This window comes from Stomoxys calcitrans, chromosome 2 (assembly GCF_963082655.1).
Source record: "Stomoxys calcitrans chromosome 2, idStoCalc2.1, whole genome shotgun sequence".
NCBI classification, from domain to species: Eukaryota; Metazoa; Arthropoda; class Insecta; order Diptera; family Muscidae; genus Stomoxys; species Stomoxys calcitrans.
Window position 1 is genome coordinate 36,072,696 of NC_081553.1, and position 21,026 is coordinate 36,093,721.

At 38.4% G+C, this 21,026-nt stretch overlaps 1 protein-coding gene across 1 annotated transcript; it reads right to left on the minus strand.

Moving 5' to 3' along the window:
- Positions 1–3,324: 3,324 nt before the first annotated feature.
- Positions 3,325–20,330, minus strand: LOC106089174 (uncharacterized). The gene is given in 11 exon segments (XM_013254957.2): positions 3,325–3,561; positions 3,626–3,758; positions 3,821–4,141; positions 6,254–6,464; positions 6,535–7,435; positions 9,874–9,952; positions 11,810–11,994; positions 12,073–12,205; positions 15,304–15,624; positions 18,837–19,047; positions 19,400–20,330. Coding segments are annotated over 11 exon segments (3,510 nt in total). The 5' UTR covers positions 20,228–20,330; the 3' UTR covers positions 3,325–3,374.
- Between the last annotated feature and the right edge of the window lie 696 nt (positions 20,331–21,026).

Sequence of the window (21,026 nt, forward strand, 5' to 3'; positions counted from 1 at the left end):
TATTTTATATCATTTTATTTTATTTTATTTCATTTTATATCATTTTATTTTATTTTATTTTATTTTATTTTATTTTATTTTATTTTATTTTATTTTATTTTATTTTATTTTATTTTATTTTATTTTATTTTATTTTATTTTATTTCATTTCATTTTATTTTATTTTATTTTATTTTATTTTATTTTATTTTATTTTATTTTATTTTATTTTATTTTATTTTATTTTATTTTATTTTATTTTATTTTATTTTATTTTATTTTATTTTATTTTATTTTATTTTATTTTATTTTATTTTATTTTATTTTATTTTATTTTATTTTATTTTATTTTGATTTTATTTTATTTTGATTTTATTTTGTTTTTATTTTATTTTATTGCATTTAATTTTATTTTATTTTATTTTATTTTTGCTGACATTTTGCACAATGACTTCTACTATGGTCTCCAACATCGAAACCAAGAATAGTCCGAATTGTTTAATTACCTGATATATCTCCAATAGCATACCAATTCTTATCCATTGTCCTTTGTTTGACTACAAAGAGAGTCCGGGCAAAGAATTCGACAAATGCGACAAAATCCATGGGGGAGGGTATAAAATATTCGGTCAGTCCGAACTAGCACGCCTTTACTTGTTTTATTTTATTATACATATAAAGTTTTGCGTCTTCGCACTTCGGGCAGAGATCCCTGGAGATCGCTTGTCGCGGCAGCAGCATGCATATAGTAAAGGCAAATCCACTGAAACAGCCCTTCACGATCAGTCGGCTACATAGAGGGACTTTCTCGCTGTCAAGGAATATACAATGGTAGCATTTCTTGACATTGAAGATGCTTTCAATAAAGTAAAGCCGACGTCAATGGTAGCATTTCTTGACATTGAAGATGCTTTCAATAAAGTAAAGCCGACGTCAATCATGAAGTAGTTGGAGTTTCTGGCCATCAACTCTACCGTAAGAAAGTTTATTAATAACTTACTTACAAACAGATGCATTGCGGCAGGCTTGGGATCTGTGGATCTGAAAAGATGGGTCAGCATAGGAACTCCTCAAGGAGGTGTACTGTCTCCTCTACTTTGGAATATAGCCATTAACAATAGATTATTGGCTCTGGAAGAAAAAGGCGTAAAAGTGGTCGCGTATGCTGATGATTTGCCTAACCGCAATTGCGGTTAGGCATAAGTTTTCCAGCGCTCTAAGAGATATACTTCAGGAAACTCAACATCAAAGTGGGCTACCGAAAATGGTCTGGGTATAAATCCGTGCAAGACAGAAGTAGTTCTTTTCAGCAGGAGATACAAGTTGCCTACAGTGGAACCTGTCTCCTTGGGTGGAGAAAATGTCACTTTTACAGAAAGCGCAGGAAATTGAACTTCAAATCCAACATTTTGGAAAGGGCAAGAAAGGCCACTCTTGCCCTATACACCTGCAAGAGAGCCATTGGCAAAAGTTGGGGATTTAGACCGCGTGTCATGCATTGGGTATATACTGCAGTTGTCAGACCTATTATGCTATATGGTGTTGTGGGCTGGAGGACGGTGCTTCAAAAGTCCACCACCTACTGCTCAATACTTAACCGGATCAAAAGGATGGCTTGTTTGTGCATCACAGCCGCACTGAGGACGACACCATCTGATGCACTGAATTTAATGCTTCATCTTATGCCTCTGGACATTGTGACTACCCAAATTGTAGCGAACATTGCCGTGAGGTTAAGGGAGCATTCTCATTGGTCATGTGGCGGCTACGGACATCGTGTTATCCTTGATCCGATGTTTCAGACAGTGTGGATTAGACCCTTTTTTATAGAAATTTCTGTGCCACTATTCTTGATAGAACCAATTGGAACTACAATATCCCTGGTAACAGAAGTTACATAGACTTCTATACGTATGATTCAAACTAGACGACCAGGTGGGCTTTGAGTGTACTCTAAAGATCTAGAACTGGTCATATCCAAAAGGTTAACCCAACACTGTTGTGGGTATCAAGCGAAGATCCTTGCAATTAAAGAAGTGTTGGAAAGGTTAAGATATAACGTCATAACGACGATTGGCATTAATATCTTCTCAGACACCCAGGCAGCCATTAAATCTCTGGAGAACGTATTTCTGAACACAAAAATCGCCCTCGACTGTCGCAGATATCTTAATCGGATGGCTGAACAGTTCAAAATTCACCTGTTCTGGGTGCCGGACTACAGAGATATCCCAGGGAATTCTACCAGGCAACTACCTTACACACTACAGGGACCCTGGAATCTGTGGGTATGCCTCTAGCGACATGTAAGCTAAACTTTCAGGACCAGGCCCGAAGGGCAACGAATGATAGTTGGTCACAAAGAGGGGGCTGTAAGCATTCCAAAATTATGTGGCCTCATCTAGACTTGAAGAAGTCTACTGCTTTGCTGTCATTGGCTAGAACAGACGTCTCAATCATTGTGTCCGCCATGACAGGTCATTGTCTAATCGGAAAACACGCTGACAGACTGAAGGTTGCCTGCAACGACTTTTGCAGAAGCTGTAGGGACATCGAAGAAGAAGAGACTATAGAATACCTTTTGTGTGTGTGACCCGTACTAGCAGTTAGAAGGAGTTCCACTTTAGGTTCTCATTTCTTTGAGAACCTGTCTGATTTAGCGGATGTGAACATTCGCAAGTTATTGGGCTTTTTAAAGCGATCTAGATGGTTCAACGGTAGGAACTAGAAGGCATCTTCCTTCTTCTGTTCCTGTGGTATCACAATGGACCAAAACAGCGAAGTGAGTCTGATGGCAGACTGTCACGTAAACCTTTGCGTCTTCGCAAAATCCCTATTGATACCATGATTGCCTTTTTATTTTAGCTTGTAATTTCTGGTCATTAATAAATAAAATAGAGGCTACCGTGGCGCAGAGGTTAGTATGGCCGTCTATGGCGCCGAACGCCTAGGTTCAGTGGTTATACCCTTATAAATGCTGGCGACATTTATTAGGTATCCAGCCAGGTTAAAACTGCTTTAACAATTGGTTCGCTAAGTGGCAAACCGTGCGTACTCGTCATAAAAAGGAGGTCCCATATCATTGAATAGGACCACACTCTTTGATATGAGAGAACTATCCCCTGTTCCTTAATGGAATGTTTATGGGAAACACTCTTTTTGCTGACTTTTAAGTGTTTTTTTGTTATATTATTCTTTGAATAGAAAGCAAAGCGGTCTGAAGCCGGACAATATCCTGCAATGGAATCTCTCAATGGGAAAATAGTTATGTAAACCAATGAATGACGAGCCTACGATCGATTCTCATATAGACTTGTCTTCCAACCTGAGTTATAGTCCCCTCTATACATTATTATAAATTTTTATTTAGACTACGGAGTTATAAGTATTATAATTTACAAATTCGTATTTCGAGTTTCCTGTATGGGAAAAAGGCAATCCCAAATTTCCATACGTTCCGGATAAATGCCATGCTGTTTGATTTTCAACTCATTGCCAATTTCTAGATAAGCCTTTTTTGAGCTATCGTATAGAGGCCACTGTAGATCCTTCAAGAATGGATCCAAAGGATTATTTGGATCACTGCAAAAAATTAAAAAGAAAAACACAATAAATTTCATCATTTGTAGCATGTTGGCAAACCTACCCTTTTATGGCAAACTCTTGCCAGAGACGTGTCAAACGCTCTATAATCTTATTTTCAGGATCTGTAATGCTAAACAAAGGTGTTGCCTGTGGGACATAGAATAAATACCAAAGTTCATCATGATGCATGGCTCCTGCAAAATTTAGAATTTTTTTTTAAGTTTTGGCAACTGTATTGGTTGAAATTTGCTTTTACCATAAGTTTGATTGGTCTCAGGATCTCTGAAGTGGCTGTAACGTCCCTTGTAGGTAAATAGATATGTATAGACTGGTATATGCTGCGATACCATTTCGACATAACGATGATATTGGAAAACCATCAAATCGGTAAATAATTTAGCAAAACTCCCCAAAGACTGTGGAAATTCCAAAGTCTGATTTTGCAAATAATATGAACGCATCTGCTGGCCTATGAACCGCGATTTGGGTGTATCGCGTTCGTAGAAAAAGTATATGGCTAAATATTTTGCAAAATCCTGATTGAAGCGTTCACGTTGCGTTTTATTTTGGAGGGTATCTGGATGTGGGAAGAAAGTTTTTGTGATTTTTATAAAAGTGAAAAAAAGGTTCTCCTTATTGAATTAATTTCTTTTAAATTGTTTTGTTTATATTGGATTGCCCAAAAAGTAATTGCGGATTTTTTAAAAGAAAGTAAATGCATTTTTAATAAAACTTAGAAAAACTTTTTCTAAAGCAAGCTAAAAGTAAGAGCTGATAACTGGCAGAAGAAAGAATGCAATTACAGAGTCACAAGCTGTGAAAAAATTTGTCAACGCCGGCTATATGGAAAATCCGCAATTACTTTTTGGGCAAACCAATATTATCCCCCATATAGACTGATTCAGATGGGAGACCAATCTAAAGAATTTTTTTTTTTTCGGGGGGGGGGGGGGGGGGGGGGGGTGTGGTGTGTCGTGAAATTTTCCTATATGTAGCAGTTACGAACAAAGGTAAATTTTTGGATAAATGAAAATTTAAGGCAAATTTTAAAATCTAAAATTCTGTTCCCTCCCTCTGTCTCTTTATTTTTTATACCCTCCACCATAGGATGGGGGGTACACTAATTTCGCCATTCCGTTTGTAACACCCCATAAAGTATATACTTGATCATCAAGACATTTTAAGTCGATCTGGTTATGTCCGTCCGTCCGTCTGTCCGCCCGTCCGTCCGTCTGTCCATCTGTCGAAAGCATGCTAACTTTCGAAGGAGTAAAACTAATTTTGAAATAAAATTTTACACAAATACTTCTTATTGGTGCAGGTCGGTTGGGATTGTAAATTGGCGAAATCGGTGATATAGCTGCTATATAAACCGATGTTGGATCTTGACTTCTTAAGCCACTAGAGGGCGCAATTCTCATCCGCTTTGTCTGAAATTTTGCACGTAGTGTTTTGTTGTGACTTCCAGAAACTGCAACAAGTATGGTCTAAATCGGTTGATAATCTGATATAGCTGCCATATAAAACAATCTTGGATCTTGACTTCAAGAGCTTCTAGAGGGCGCAATTTTTACCCGATTTGGCTGAAATTTTGTTCTGGTATGCCTCCCAACAACTGTGCCAAATATAGTCTAGATAGACCATAACCTGTTATTGCCGCCATGTAAACCGATCTCCCGATTATATTTCTTGAGCCTCTAGAGGGCGCAATTCTTATCAGATTTGAATGAAATTTTGCACGCCGATTAGGATTCTTGGGCTTCTAGAGGGCGCAATTCTTATCCAATATGGTTGAAATATTTTATATGTCGTTTTGATGTGATTTCCAACAACTGTTCCAAGTATGGTCTAAATCGGTATATAACTTGATATATCTGACTTTTTAAGCCTCTGGAGATGTTTTTCTATGACTGGTGTTTTAATACCCACCACCATAGGATAGGGGTATACTAACCCAGTCATTCCGTTTGTAAAACCTCGAAATATTGATCTGCGACCCCATAAAGTATATATATATTTTGGATCTTCTCGACATTCTGATTCGATCTAGCCATGGCTGTCCGTCCGTCTGTCTGTCGAAATCACAATAGCGGTTGAACGCGTAAAGCTAGCAGCTTGACATTTTACACCGATACTTAATATTGAGGTTGGTCGTTGGGGATTGCAAATTGGCCATTTCGGTTCAGATTTGGATATAGCTCTCATATAAACCGATCTCTCGATTTGACTTCTTGAGCACCTGGAAACCGCAATTTTCTTCCGATTTGGTTGAAATTTTGTATGCCATGTTCCATTATGACTTCCAACAACTGTGCCAAGTACGGTTCCAATCGGTTCATAACATGATATAGCTCCCATATAAACCGATCTGCCGATTTGACTTCTTGAGCCCCTGGAAACCGCAATTTGGTCCGATTTGGTTGAAATTTTGCATCTAGTGTTCTGTTACGACTTCCAACATCTGTGCCAGGTACAGTCCAAATCAGTCTATAACCTGATATAGCTCCCATATAAACCATCTCTCGATTATCCTTGTTCGGTTCTTAGAAGCTTTAATTTTGCTAGTTTGATAGAATTTTGGTATGTAGAATAATATGATGCCCTTTAACTAAGTTCGGCCCGGCCGAACTTAACGCCTTTTTACTCGTTTTAATGTCAATCAGCTTTTTAAGATAAAAAGTTTACTTACAATATCCCGAATTGTAAAATTCATATTCCGTAACACCAGCAATTAAAGGCACCTTATTGATATTGCCCTCCAACATGGTCTTGTAGGGATCTTCAACTAAGAAACGCTCTTGACTACCACTGGTTTCAACCACAGGCATCCAATTAAGGCCAGGCACCCATTCCAAATCAAACATGGCCTCTGTGGTGTCAACAAAATCCAGCATGGGTTTCTAGAGCAAAAATTAAAACAAATTATGATATGAAACCAAAGTCTCTACTCTCTCCATCTCAAAATCTTACGTTCTTCAAACATTTCACCATATCCTTGACAGGCTCGATGGGACATTTCAATAACTTGGCCTGCCTCTGGGCCAATACCATTTGATGGTTGGCATAACGAAATTGAGCCAATGGTGTGCCACTTTGCATTATGGCACGATGAAATAAACCCTTGGACATGGGTGACAATATATGCAAACCCACACTTATGCTGCCGGCACTATAACCCCAGAGTGTTACCGATTTGGGATCACCTCCGAATTTCTCAATGTGTGCTTGTACCCAACGCAAAGCTATGACCTGATCCTTGAGAGCCATATTGCCAGGAGCATCTTCAGTGCCGGTGGCCAAAAAGCCCAGAGTCGCTAGGCGATAATTGAGCGTCACCAAAACCACATCACGATCCATTAAATATTGAGGTCATTAAATATTGAGGTAATCACTAATGGCTGAGGAAAAGCTAAAGCCTCCGGGATGTAGATACACCAAGACCGGTTTTAAGTTCTTTGATTGCCCCCCAATACTTTTCGTGTAAACATTTAGACGCAAACAATCCTCCGAAAGCCTAGTACGATTTGAAGTTACCTGAGGGCATATGGGCCCATCCTGGGTGGCATCAAAGATGTTGGGTTGCCATGGTCTCACAGGTTGGGGGTTTTGAAAACGTAATTCCCCCACAGGGGCTTCGGCATAACGTATGCCTCGAAACGACCAAAATTTATTGCCCAAACGTGTCTCCATGCGTATGCCCTTGATGATTCCTAAAGCAGTGTCCACGGTCAAACTTTCTGCAGCTACACATTTCTCTATTGCAGTCAATAGAAAGGCACTTAAAATTATTCTTGCGAAATTCATCGGATAAAGTGGTGTTGAGGTGTTGACTATTACGCGAACTGTAGCTGTTTGAGTAGAATCGCAGTATCTGTCATCCATTTATAAAGAGACTGTGATTAGGAGTTAAGAATTAAATAAAGCTCGGTATTGAGTGTTGCACTTGTCATCAAAATTACACTCATGCAAATAGATCAGTGGAAATTGGAATTTTGTGACAGTAACAATTTTTATTGTCATACAAATCTTCTTCTTCTTATATATAAAAATCAATTTGTGTTTGTTTGTTTGTGTGTTCCTTATAGACTCAGAAATGGCTGAAACTATTTTCTTGAAATTTTCACAGATGGTGCATAATGACACCGTGGTGAAAATAGGGTACTACATTTTTTGATATCTGAAGGGGGGACGGACCCTCCCCTTACCCTAATTTTCAAAAACGCCAGATCTCGGGTGGTGCGATTTAAGCGAAATTTTGTATGCTCTCATATAGCACCCTAAAAATAAAATATTGGTATCCAAATTTCGGATAGGGTACCTAGGGGGGCTGCCCCAACCTAAAACCTACCAAACATATATTTGGGCCAATCATGACAATATGGGACTCAAATGAAAGATATTTAAGATAAGAAAACGTATCTGATATCCAATCGTCGGACCTAGTGCTAGGGGGACCTTCCCAACCCCCAAAACACCCGTAAATCGGACATATTTACCTACCATGGCAATATGGGACTCAAATGAAAGGTATTTGCGAGTAGAATACGAATCTGATATCCAAATGTGGGACCACGTTTCTGGGGGTCCACCCCTTCCCCAAAACACCACCCAAACAGGATTTATTTACTGACCATGGGAATATGGGGCTTAAATAAAAGGTATTTTAGTGTAGAAAACGAATCTGATATCCAAATATGGAACCAAGTGTTTGGGGGGCCGCCTCTCACCAAAAACATCCCCCAAAGGGGACAAATTTACGACCATGCAATATGGGGCTCAAATGAAATGTTTTTGGGAGTAAAGCACGAATTTTATATCAATATTTGGGAAAAGTGTCTATGGGGCCACCCCACCCCCACAACACCACCCAGTAAGTATTTTCTGACTATTGCAATATGAGGCTCAAATAAGAGGGTTTTTAAAGTTAAACACGAATCCGATATATATTTTCAAGGCCAACTCACTGAGAGGCCTTCCATGCCCCAAAACACCCCCCAAGGCGGTAATTTTTGCAGACTATGGAAATATGGGGCTTAAATTAAAGGTATGTGGGAGTAGACCACGTATCTGATATCAACATTAGGGCCCAACTGTCTAGCGGACGTCCCACCACCATAACAACCCCCAAAAAGGCTCACCAAGACAAATTGGGTCCTAAAGAGAGTGGAGCTAAATATCCATAGTTTTTAGGGACAATACCCCAAACCGGACATATTTGCTGACTTTTGCAAGTTTTTTGCAAGGAGTTTAAATGAGATTAGAAATCGAATTTGATAAACTCCTCTTAAGCCAATGGCAATATGGGGTTTAAATAAATGGTATTGGAGAAAAGAGCACGATGCTGATATTTTTCCGGGCCAAGTATCTGTTGGACCACCTCTCCCCTGAAAACACCACTAAATCAGAAATCATGAGAATATCGGGCTGAAATGAAGTATTTCAAGAATGGAGTACATCTTACATCCAAACTTAAATTCGTAGACCAATAAAGATCATATGGGCACTTATATTGTTAAACTCTTAGTCAAGTTAGTATGGTATTTCACTAAAAGATCTTCGAAAATAAATATTCCAAGGAAACTTTTGTTCCATATAAAGCAAAAGAAGGCGCAGCGGAGCAGGCCCGGGTCAGCTAGTTTAAAATAAAAAAGATTTATAATTGTTTGAAATTTAGAATTAGGTCATTTAGAGGTTTGTTTTTGTGAGGTACGGCTTTTTTGAGCTTCGATATTTTCCATCATATACCCAATCAGTGTTGACACTCAAGAAAATTATTTCCTACCAAAATTTAAGAAAAATCCTACCAAAACCGACTAAACCTTGCAAATGTTCTACAAGCCAAAAATGCGGTTTATGTTTCCATACACACCACCGAACAGTTGGCTATTTTGCTATTCCATCTGCAACACATCAAATTACAGATTTTCAAACATACAAAGTATGCATATTATGTTTATAGAGGATATAGGCATGTTCGTCCGTTCGTTGAAGTCACTCTATTGCCTAAAGTTCAAAGATGGCCGGCCTATATATTGATATACCACCATTTATACCGCTTTTATTATATATTTTTGCCTCCATTACAATGAACAACTGTGCCGAGTTTGGATAAACCAATCTCCCGATTTAAGGGTTTGTTCCCAGAAATACGCTTTTATGACCTATTTTCGCCGTTACCGTAAGTTGCATAAACCTCTCTACATCTGAGTATTTACCGGATCTGAACATATTTGTGAACATATAGCCCCATTTTCCGTTTGCAACCTTTGAACAGGTGAATTTTGAACGCACATAAGCCGCATTTCTTACCCAGAATTTAAGAAATTTGGAAGAGATCCTTTAACACTCGTACCAGTTCCTGTCAATATCAGAAATAACGCCCCTTTTGCTAAAATATAAAGCAGTGAAATGTCATGTAACAGTATTTGATCTAATCCATGTTTTTATCCTGCACTCTTAACGAATATACACACAGATAAAAAAAAAAAATTTGAAAAACAACAACTTTTGTCGAAAAAACGACGACGAAATTTGTTAATTTTCCTGCAACAATTTAAGCAAGATAAACAAGTAAAAGGTTGCTAAGTTCGGCCAGCCGAATCTTATATTCCCTCCACCATAGATCGCATTTGTCAAGTTCTATTCCCGATATCTCCTTTTAGGCAAACAAATGATAAAAGAAAATAATTGATTTAATATTGGTGCTATATCAAGTTAAAGTCCGATGCGGACCATAATTGAATTGAATATTGGAGACCATAGTAGAAGTCATTGTATAAAATTTCAGGGGAGATCGTTTTATAGGGGAGCTGTATGAGGTTATAGACCGATTCAGACCATATTTGACACGTATGTTGAATGTCAGATAGTAATAGCGTACCAAAAGAGGTTTAAGAAGTCATGACCCCATATCGGTTTATATGACAGCTATATCAGGTTATGGACGGACTTCAATCATACTTAGCACAGTTGTTGATAATCATAAAAAAATACCACAGCAAAATTTCAGCCAAATCGGATAATAATTGCGCTCTGTAGTGGCTCAAGAAGTCAAGATCCAAGATCGGTTTATATGGCAGCTATATGAAAACATGGACCGTTATGGTCCATTTACAATTTTAACTGACCTACACCTATAAGAAGTATTTAACTTAACTCCTTCGAAAATTAGCGTTCTTTCGACAGACAGACGGACGGACATGGCTAGATCGTCATAAAATGTCGCGACGATCAAGAATATATATATTGTATGGGGTCTGAGACGAATATTTCGAGGAGTTACAAACAGAATGACGAAATTAATATACCCCTATCCTAGGGTGGAGGGTATAAATGGACTTACAGTTGTTTGAAATATAGAAGTAGGTCATTTAGGGGCTTGTTTGTGAGGTACGGCTTTCTTGAGCTTCGATATCTTCCATAATATTCCTAATATATCATATGTTCCACCGCTGTAACCGAAACGAATGACACCAGTTTTGAGATTAAGCGAAGAACAATAATGCTACTTTGGACTAAGTAAGCAGTTTAGAAACAAGGCCACCTCTCGACAGACGAAGATTACACTATACAAGACACTGATACTACCCGTGCTGTTATATGGTTCTGAAGCACGGGTACTTGTGAAAGCAGATGAGGCAGTGCTTGGAGTATTTGAGAGAAAGATTCTTCGTAAAATATATGGACCAGTTTGCGTTAACGGAGAATATAGGCGAGGTATGAACCACGAGCTGTATGAGCTGTATGACGACGATAGTATAGTTACACGCATCAAAATACAACGGTTGCGTTGGCTAGGTCATGTTGTCAGAATGGATGAAGAAGCTCCAGCAAAGAAGTCTTTGGAAGGGAAACACGGTGGTACACGCAAATCGGGAAGACCAAAAGCCCGATGGAAAGATCAAGTGGTGGGAGACACCTCGAAACTTGGTGTCAGAGATTTTAGAATGAGCGCAGAAGATCGAGGCGCTTGGAACGCTATTCTACGTGGAACAATTATTCTGTCGTAGCCAATTAAAGTAAGTAAGTAATATCATATGTTCAAGGTTTAAGCTTTGCGATAATGTGCTAAAAACTGGGTAGGCTTCTGAAAAATCAGAAAACAAAACTTTTTAATGAGCCATCCTTTAAAAATTTTATAAAGCAACTATTTTTTTACGCAAAATTTGGTTGTTGGTTTTATTATTTCTAAAATTGTTCTTTTTTATTCATACATTTGTCGAATGTACTCGTACACCTTTTTTTTACAAATTCCTATTTATCATATCCTCTATGGGGAACAGGCGATCCCATAGCTTCATACGCTCCAGGAAAATTCCATTTTGCTTCACAGTCAATTCATTGCCAATTTGCAAGTATGGTTTTTTGCGATCATTGTAGAGAGGCCATTTAAGATTCTTCAGATATTCGTCCATAGGTTGATTGGGATCGCTTTTTGGAAAATATAATTGCAAAATTAAACTATAGTCCTTTATTTCAATTGTTTGTTTGAAATAATTGTCTACCAACCTTTTCTTAGCAAACTCATACCACATGCGAGTTAAACGTTCAATGGTATCATTTTCAGGATCATTTTGTGTAAACAATGGAGTTACCTCGGGTAAATATAATAGATACCATAGTTCATCGAGATGCATGGCTCCTAAAAGATAATGAAAAAAAAATAAATAAATAAAAGCGCGTTAAATTCCAAATCTGGACCGACTTTGATAAATTTTAGCCCTGGCTTTCAGATGAGTATTACAACATTTCATACCAAATTTCATGCAAATCCATTGAAAATTTATAGTATATACGCCCTTAAAAGTGCAAAAGTATTATATATATATACTAGCTGACCCGGGCCCGCTCCGCTGCGCCTTCTATAACTTTATATGGAACAAATTTCCTTAGAATATTTATTTTCGACAATTAAAGAGCTTTTAGTAAAATACCATGCTACGAAAATAGTATATCGCTTGACTAACAGTTTAACAATATAAGTGCCTTTACCTGAATCCCATAGGATCTTTACTGGTCTACGAATTTAAGTTTGGATGTAAGGTGTACTCCATTCTTAAAATACTTTATTTCAGCCCGATATTCGCATGATGTCTGATTTAGGGGCGTTTTCGGGCGGTCCCCCTGACACCTGGCCCTGAAAATATATCAGCATCGTTCTCTTTTTTCAAAAAACATTTATTTAGACCCCATATTGCCATTGGTTTAGGGGAGTTTACAGGATGAGGCGTCCCCCAAACACATGGCCCCAAAAGAGGTTGACAAATTCGTTTTCAAATCTCAAATACGTTTCATTCGAGCCACATATTGGCATGGTCGAAAAATGTTTACCCTTTGGGGGGTGGTTTGGGGAAGGGGTGATGCTAAATACATGGTCCTACATTTGGATATATAATTCGTATTCTACTCCCACATACCTTTATTTGAGCCCCATATTGCGATGGTCATTAAAAAATTGCTGTTTGTGGGGTATTTTGGTAAAGGGGTAGACCCCCAGAAAATTGGTCCCGAAAGTGGGTATCAATTCTTGCTCTACCCCCCAATACCTTTTATTTAAGCTCCACATTGACATGGTCGGTAAATACGCCCGATTTAGGGGGTTTTTGCGGATTGGGGTGGTCCCCAAACACTAAGCCCGGAAAATATATCAGCAACGTACTAAAATATATTCTCATATATCTGTATATCATTTATTTGAACCCCATATTGCCATTGCCCTTAAAATTGGATATCAAATTCGTTTTCTAATCTCATTTGAACTCCATATTGCAAAAGTCAGCAAATATGTTCGGTTTGGGGTATTGGCCCTAAAAATTATAAATATTTAGTTCCACTCTCTTTAAGACCCAAATTGTCTTGGTGAGGAAATACGTCCTATTTGGGGGTTGTTATGGTGGTGGGACGTCCGCTAGACAGTTGGTGCCTAATGTTGATATCAGATATGTGGTCTACTCCCAAAACACCCTAATTTGAGTCCCATATTTCCATAGTCGGCAAAAATGACCGCCTTGGGGGTGTTTTGGGGGATGGGCGGTCACTCAGTGAGTTGGCCTTGAAAATATATATCGGATTCGTGTTCTACTCTAAATACCCTCTTATTTGAGCCTCATATAGCAGTAGTCAGCAAATAGTTCCTATTTGGGTGGTGTTGTGGGGGTGGGGTGGCCCCATAGACACTTCTCCTGAATATTGATATCAGATTCGTGCTTTACTTCCAAATACACTTCATTTGAGCCCCATATTGCTATTGTCGTAAATTTGTCCCGTTGAGGGATGTTTTTGGGGAGAGGCGGCCCCCCAAACACTTGAACACATATTTGGATATCAGATTCGAATTCTACACTAAAATACCTTTTATTTAAGCCCCATATTCTCATGGTCAGTAAATAAGTCCTGTTTGGGGGGTTTTTTGGGGAAGGGGTGAACGTCTAGGAACATGGTCCCACATTTGGATATCAGATTCGTATTCTACTTGCAAATACCTTTCATTTTTTTTCATACCATCATATTGCCATGGTCGGTAAATATGTCCGATCTAGGGGTGTTTTGGGGGTTGGGGTGGTCCCCCTAGCACTTGGTTCGACAAATGGATATCAGTTACGTTTTCTTATCCTAAATACCTTTTATTTGAGTCCCATATTGTCGTGATTGGTCTAAATATATGTTTGGTAGGTTTTAGGGTGGGGCGGCCCCTTAGGTACCCCATCCGAAATTTGGATACAAAATTTGTATTTCTAGGGTACTATATGAGAGCACACAAAATTTCGCTTAAATCGCATTACCCATCTCCAAGATCTGAAAATTAAGGTAAGGGGGAGTGTCCGTCTCCCCCTTCAGATATCAAAAAATTAAGTACCCTATTTTCACCACGGGATCATTATGCACCATCTGTGAAAATTTCAAGAAAATCGGTTCAGCCATTTCTGAGTCTATAAGGAACACACAAACTTACAAACAAACAAACACAAATTAATTTTTATATATAAGATATATGGGAGCAATATCTGAACCGATTTTAACAAAATTGATAGCATTTATCTTTGGGCTGAAAAAGTGATATTTTCGTGATGATTGGATAGCATATCTAACATGTGAACGGATAGGAATATCTACACGAAACTTGACATAGTGAATATGGAGGGTATCCAAAGCCGGGCCGAACTTTGGAAAAAAATTAAGCTTTTATATGGTTCACACCCTTTATCTGGAGATCGGTCTGTATGGCATATTTGGACCATATTTGAACCATATTTGGGTTCTATGTTGGGAGCCTCAAAACAACTCAATGTTTCAAATTTCAGCGAAATCGGGGAATAAATAAAGCCTTTATGGGTTTCAGACTCTTTATCTTGAGATCGTGTTGACTGAAAGTTTGCCCAATTACTTTTGCTATGGTATCCAACATCCAAACCAAGTATGGCCCGAATCGGTCCATAAACTGATACAGCTTCAATATCATAGCAATTAATTTCTATTATCCTTTCGTCTAAGATCCCATAAAGTATATTCTTGATCTTCATGACATTTTAAGTCGATCCGCCTGTCCGCCCGTCCATCTGTCTGTCGAAACCACGCTAACTTTCAAGGGAGTAAAGCTAGGAGTAAATAACGTGATAGAGCTCATATATATTTGAAAAATAATTCAAAGAACTGGACAAATGCGATCCATGGTGAAGGGTATATAAACGCTTTTACTTGTTCTAAATATTTTTGAACTAATATTTATTCTATTTTACTTACCATGTGTTTGATTAGTTTCAGGATTTCTAAAAGTACTGTAACGTCCTTTATAGGTGAACTGATAAGAATAGACGGGCATATGTTTCGATGCCATATTCAAAAATCGATGATTTTGAAATCCCACAACATCGGCATACATTTCACCAAATCGCTGCAGAGACTGAGGGAATTCCAAAGTGGTATTTTGAAAATAGAATGAACGTATCTCCTCACTGATACGTTGAGAACGGGGTGTATCGCGTTCGTAAAAGAAATAAATAGGAGCAAATTTAGCAAAATTCTCATTAAATCTTTGACGTTCGGTAGCATTGCGTAGAGTATCTGTAAATAAAGAAAAAAAAATATTTAAAAAATGTTCTCATCTGTTTTGGCCATTTCTTTGGCAGTTACAGCCAGTGGGACCCAAAAGGAGGTTGATCAACCTAATGGCCAAGGGAATGTTATATGAAAGGAAATGTTGTTTTTTTCTTTAAGTTGAAGCAAGGAAATTTCCAGATTTGGAGAATCAGGACACATATATGAGAAGATTGTTATTCGCTAGTTACGGCAGTGCGGAATACACGCTGACAGTCTGAAGGTTGCAAGTAACGAATTTTACAAAAGCTGTGACCCAGCGGTAAAAGGCGGTGACTTCGAAGTCTGATATCATTCCTTATTTTGCATCCCCGAAGCCTGGTCTCCGAATTTTAATGATTATATCTTTTTAATATTGAGTGACATTGCCAAGCTAGTGTTTGTCTTTCACTGGAAATACATGAACATATTGGGTTGCACAAAAAGTAATTGCGGATTTTTCATATAGTCGGCGTTGACAAATTTTTTCACAGCTTGTGACTCTGTAATTGCATTCTTTCTTCTGTCAGTTATCAGCTGTTACTTTTAGCTTGCTTTAGAAAAAAAGTGTAAAAAAAATATATTTGATTAAAGTTCATTCTAAGTTTTATTAAAAATGCATTTACTTTCTTTCAAAAAATCCGCAATTACTTTTTGGGCAACCCAATAAATACTGCTTAAAAATATTAAAAGTTCAATAGGCACTCACACGTGCCTCATAAATTTTAAGGTGTACTTCAGAAGGATTACATACAGGCGGTAGACGCATCGAACTATTATAAGTTATAAGATAGTCCTCTAGGAATCCTCATTTTAGAAGAAGAAGAAGATAGAAGAAGAACATCTGCTGTATGTGTGTCCCGTACTCACAGTCAGAAGAAGTTCTCCTTTAGGTTTCTTTGAGAACTTGTCTGATTTATCGGTTGTGAACATTCACAAGTTGTTGGCCTTTTTAAAGCGATGTGGGTGATAATCAACGGTAGGAACTGGAAGGTATCTTTCCTCCCCTGTTACTGTGGCATTACAATGGATGAAAACGTTTAAGTGAGTCTGATGGCAGAGTGGTCCTTAAACCTAACTAGTTAAGGTGGCTAACTACCACTATATAATGCACAATGAAAATGATGATCTAGCCAATCTAGACGAAACCAGCTTCAGATTACCTGGTCACTGCATCACAACATTTGTAGACGCGTCATCTTCAGTACTATTATATAATTCATAATAGACACAGATATCACATCATTATTTAAAGCGTTTCAGTGGTTGTCCAGATCATCATCTTCAGTACCACAACATATGTTATTCACAATAGTACTGAAGAGAATGATCTAGCCAATATATACGATGCCAGCTTCAACCAATCTTGGCATTGATGTTACATCATTAGTAACAGCGTTTCAGTGATTGCCTAGATCATATTGTTGTTGTTGTAGCCACATTTTCATGTGGAGGTGGCGATCCTCGTCAAAACTGAGGAAGCTCGTTCCAGTCCAACCGATCGACCCGGGGGAACAGGGTGGCCATTAGTTTTTTTAAAGGCGCAAATAATTCGCCTTGTCATATCGAGCATCATAGGCACTCAGTATGTGTGCAAGAGGCGGTGCCGCCTGGCCTCTCACTGAGTCTCTCCGCTCGATACAGCTGATTGTGAGCGACTGCCATTGCAGATACTCCGTATCTATCCGCAATCTGTGGACGTGCTCGGTAGCTCGCAGCTAAGTTTCTCGTGACAGCAATGAACACCACACAGATCTGACTTCAATGTTCCAGCCTGTGTGGTGCTCACAGCTATCCCATGCCTTGATCATCGTACCATTATTTATGTAATTCACAATAGTGGAAGAGGAGACGATTGAGTTAATGTAGACGACGTCAACCTCAGACGATCAAGACCTGTGTCTTGATCGTCGCAAGTTGGCGTTGTCAAGATTTCGCGTGTCTGTGATTGTCTACATCAGCTTTTTCACCACCATTGTGAGTAACATATGTATTGGTACTGAAGATGAAGACCTAGCCAATACTTGATACTAGTCTTCTAAAGGTGTGTTATCTATATTCTGAAGCTCCAGAGACTTCATCTCATAGAAAACCATTTCTCAATTTCAGCTAACTCATTTCAATATTTGGCTACATCATTATCCTTGGGACGATTTAATAATTGTTGGCTCTATTCAACTACCCCCATAATGGGTTAATTGAACTAAAGATCATGACAGTAATAATAGAACGGAGAAAATATTTTTTTATGAGCTGAGGAAAAGAAATTTCTAACTTTAGGCAAGCGGACTGAGATATCACACCATTGGCGTTTGAGTTATTAGCTAGACCATCTTCATCATCATCATCTTCACTAGCACAATATATGTAATCCACAATGGTACTGATGATAATGGTTTAGCTAATCATTGCAACGAGTCTATCAATTGTGTGATCTCTGTTTTCTGTTTCTCTAAAGCTGGCAACTTCTTTTTTCATCTCAAAGAAATTTCTCAATTTCTCAATTTCAGTTAACTCGTTTCAATGTTTGGCTTCTTCATTATCTTCAGTACCATTTATAAATTCAGAATGGCACTGAAGATGATGATCTAGTCAATCGTTGAAACTAGTCAACTACCCCAACAGGGGGTTGAATGAAATTTCTAACTTTAGACAATCGGGCACCGATATCACACCATTGGTAGACGCGTTTCAATCATTGGCTATGCCATCAGCTTCACTTCTACAATAAATGTTATTCACAATAATAACGATGATGATGATTTAGCCAATCATTGAAACGAGTCTACCAATGATGTGATATCTGCGTACTGTTCCTCGAAAGCTTACAATTTCTTTTCGTCAATTCATAGAAAAATATCTCTCCTTTCTATAATCATTTTTGTGGCCATAAGCTTAACCAACCCCCTTTTGGTATAATAACTACATTTCAATGATTGGCTAGATCATCATCTTCAGTACTATTTCATAATTCACAATGGTACTGAAGATAATGCGGTAATCATACCAAAGAGGCGTTGTATTTTTAGTCTCTCCTGATGGTCCAAAATGGGCAAATTCTTTTCTATAACTCATAGAGAACAATCATTCCTTTCTTATACCATTTTCGTGGCCTTTGACTCTGCCAACCCCCCATGGTGCAATAATCTAAAGAATAAATTTAATTTTTTGTATGTTTTGTAAAGTGAATTTATATTTACCATAAGCTCCATAATAAAATTCATACTCTGTGATCCCAGTGATCAAGGGCATTTTTTGTATATTTCCTCTGAGCAGAGATTTGTAGGGATCTTCAACGAGAAATCTTTCCTGACAACCGTGTAACTCAACTACTGGCATCCAATTAAGACCAGGATTCATTTCGAACTCAAACATATCAAAGGTAGAGTCTACAAAATCTAACATGGGTTTCTGAAAAAGAAGTTGTAGAGAGAAAAGTTGTTAAAATGTGCGCCAAACCCAGCATCATGGGTCTTTCACCAATCATGCTAAGATGCCAAAACCGGGAGTTAGTTTATATGACGGCTATATGCAAAGGTTTTCTTGTATGAAGCAGATTTTCTTGTATTGAGCCGTTTTGTTCAATTCAAGAAGTCGGTCGCGAAATCACCTTTGAATATAGCCGTTACATAAACCCACTCTTCCTATATATGAAGTCTATATGAGTTTTAAGAAAAGTTCCATAGTATTAAACTCCTAAATACTTCATTTTGTTTTTAATGCACTTTTTTTATTCATCTTATTGAAGAAATTAACTACTTACCGTTCTCAAACATTTCACCATATCCCTCACTGGCTCCACGGGACAACTCAACAATCTGGCCTGTCTTTGAGCCAAATGCATTTGATTGCTATTATAACGATATTGTGCCACTGGCGAGCCACTTTGTGTTATGGCACGATGAAATAGTCCCTTTGACATGGGTGACATCATGTGCAGGCCCACACTCATAGCACCAGCACTATAACCCCATAGGGTAACCGAATTTGGATCACCACCAAACTTTGCAATGTGTTGTTGTACCCAATGCAAAGCCATCACCTGATCTTTAAGACCCATATTGCCGGGAGCATCCTCAGTGCCGGTAGCCAAAAATCCCAGAGAGCCCAAACGATAGTTGAGCGTCACCAAGACAATATCACGATCCAAAAAATTCTGTGGTCCCGCATCAAGGCTAATTGCAGAAAATAAATAAAATCCTCCAGGATGTAAATAAACCACTACCGGCTTTAAGCCTTTAGCCGCATCCACATTGCGTGTAAAGACATTCAAACGCAAGCAATCTTCGGATAATAAAACTCTTCTATTCTCCGTGATCTGGGGACACATGGGACCCTCAGTAGTGGCATCAAAGATAGCGGGTTTCCATGCTCGTACTGGCCGGGGATTTTGAAAACGTAGATCCCCTTCAGGGGATTGGGCATAACGTATACCTCGAAATGACCATAATTTGTTTCCCAAACGAGTTTCCATTTGCAACCCTCTGATGGGCCCCAAAGTTGTGGTCACTACAATATTGGCCTCCTCTGCTCTACTTATTGCCATAAATATCAGCAGGGCAAAGCTACAGATACCCGGAATGATGACCATTGTAAATAATCGACTAGATCTTTTGTTTTTTTTTATTCTCTCTTTAGAAAACCAAAAAAAACCGATACTGCGCGAGATGTTTATTGTCTTGCGGCTTGCGGCTGTTTGTAATGAATTGTAGCAAAACTGTTCCATTTATACCCCTTTTCATTAAAGCTTCAATGCATTGCTGTCGATGCCAAAGAAATTCATTGAGAATTGTTTTTAAAAGTGTTTTGAAGCGTACACTCGAGATAAAATGTTTGTTCAATGAGACACTTTCTTTAAAATAGTTTTTTTTATCTTTTGTGATATCATTCTAGACATGGTTTCGAGAACATTTCGAAATTTAATTTTTACAAATAAACAAGTGCTAAGTTCGGCCGGGCCGAATCTTATATATTCTCCACCATGGTCGCATATGTCGAGTTCTTTGCGCAGTATCTATTTTTTTTAAGCAAACAAAGTATAATGAATAAGGAAGGAGGAGCAGCTATATCAAGTTATAATCCCATTCGGGGCTCAAGAAGCGAAATCGGTGGATCGGTTTATATGTGAGCTGTATCAAGCTATAGATCGCATTGACCATATTGCACACGTATTTTGAAGGCCATGGGAGGAGCCGTTGTACAAAATTTGTGCCAAATCGGATGAGAATTGCGCTCTCTAGAGGCTCAAGAAGTCAAGACCCAAGATCGGTTTATATGGCAGCTATATCAGGTTATGGACCGATTAGGACCATACATCGCACAGTTGTTGGAAGTGATATCAAAACACTATGTGCAATAACCCATTAGCTCTACAGAAGCGTGGGTTAAGG